Consider the following 458-nt stretch of genomic DNA (forward strand, 5'->3'; position numbering starts at 1 on the left):
GGCGTCCTGCTCCCGCAGCCGGCGCACGGCCTCCAGGATACGGCGGCGGTGCACGGGAGCCAGCACCCCGATGGCATCCAGGTCCGGGTCCCCAATCTGCTTGCACACCTCCAGGTCATCGTAGCCGTTATCCACGAAGGACTCCGCGTACTGCGGAAGCTTCAGCGCTTTGAGCCACTCGTAAACTATATTGGTGCACATGGTGGGACCGGGAACCCCCTCGCCGAGCACCTTCCCTGCGCCCAAATGGCACGGGCGTCACCAGTTCTTGGAACTTTTAATCCTCTCCTCCAAGGGGAAAAAGGTATCGCAGTAAAGTTTTCCTTTTAAAGGAAAGGCTCGGGCCGGAGGCGGAAAGCCATCAGAAGAAGCCTGAGGAGGGGAGAAGCGAACAAGCAGCAAAGTGAATTCCCCTAGCAGCCGCGGAGCTCGCAGGCACTGGCTGCCGGGCTGGGCTA

General features: G+C 60.7%; 1 protein-coding gene across 1 annotated transcript in view; it reads right to left on the bottom strand.

Annotated features, from left to right (window-relative positions):
* The window catches only part of SAMD5 (sterile alpha motif domain containing 5), a 57,236-nt gene extending 57,035 nt beyond the window's left edge, over positions 1–201 (bottom strand). Inside the window, exon 1 of the mRNA XM_011959447.1 lies at positions 4–201. Coding sequence (XP_011814837.1) covers positions 4–201 — 198 coding nt within the window. The remainder of the gene's footprint in view (positions 1–3) is intronic.
* Positions 202–458: the final 257 nt, after the last annotated feature.

This window comes from Colobus angolensis, unplaced genomic scaffold, assembly GCF_000951035.1.
Source record: "Colobus angolensis palliatus isolate OR3802 unplaced genomic scaffold, Cang.pa_1.0 Scaffold493, whole genome shotgun sequence".
NCBI lineage: Eukaryota > Metazoa > Chordata > Mammalia > Primates > Cercopithecidae > Colobus > Colobus angolensis.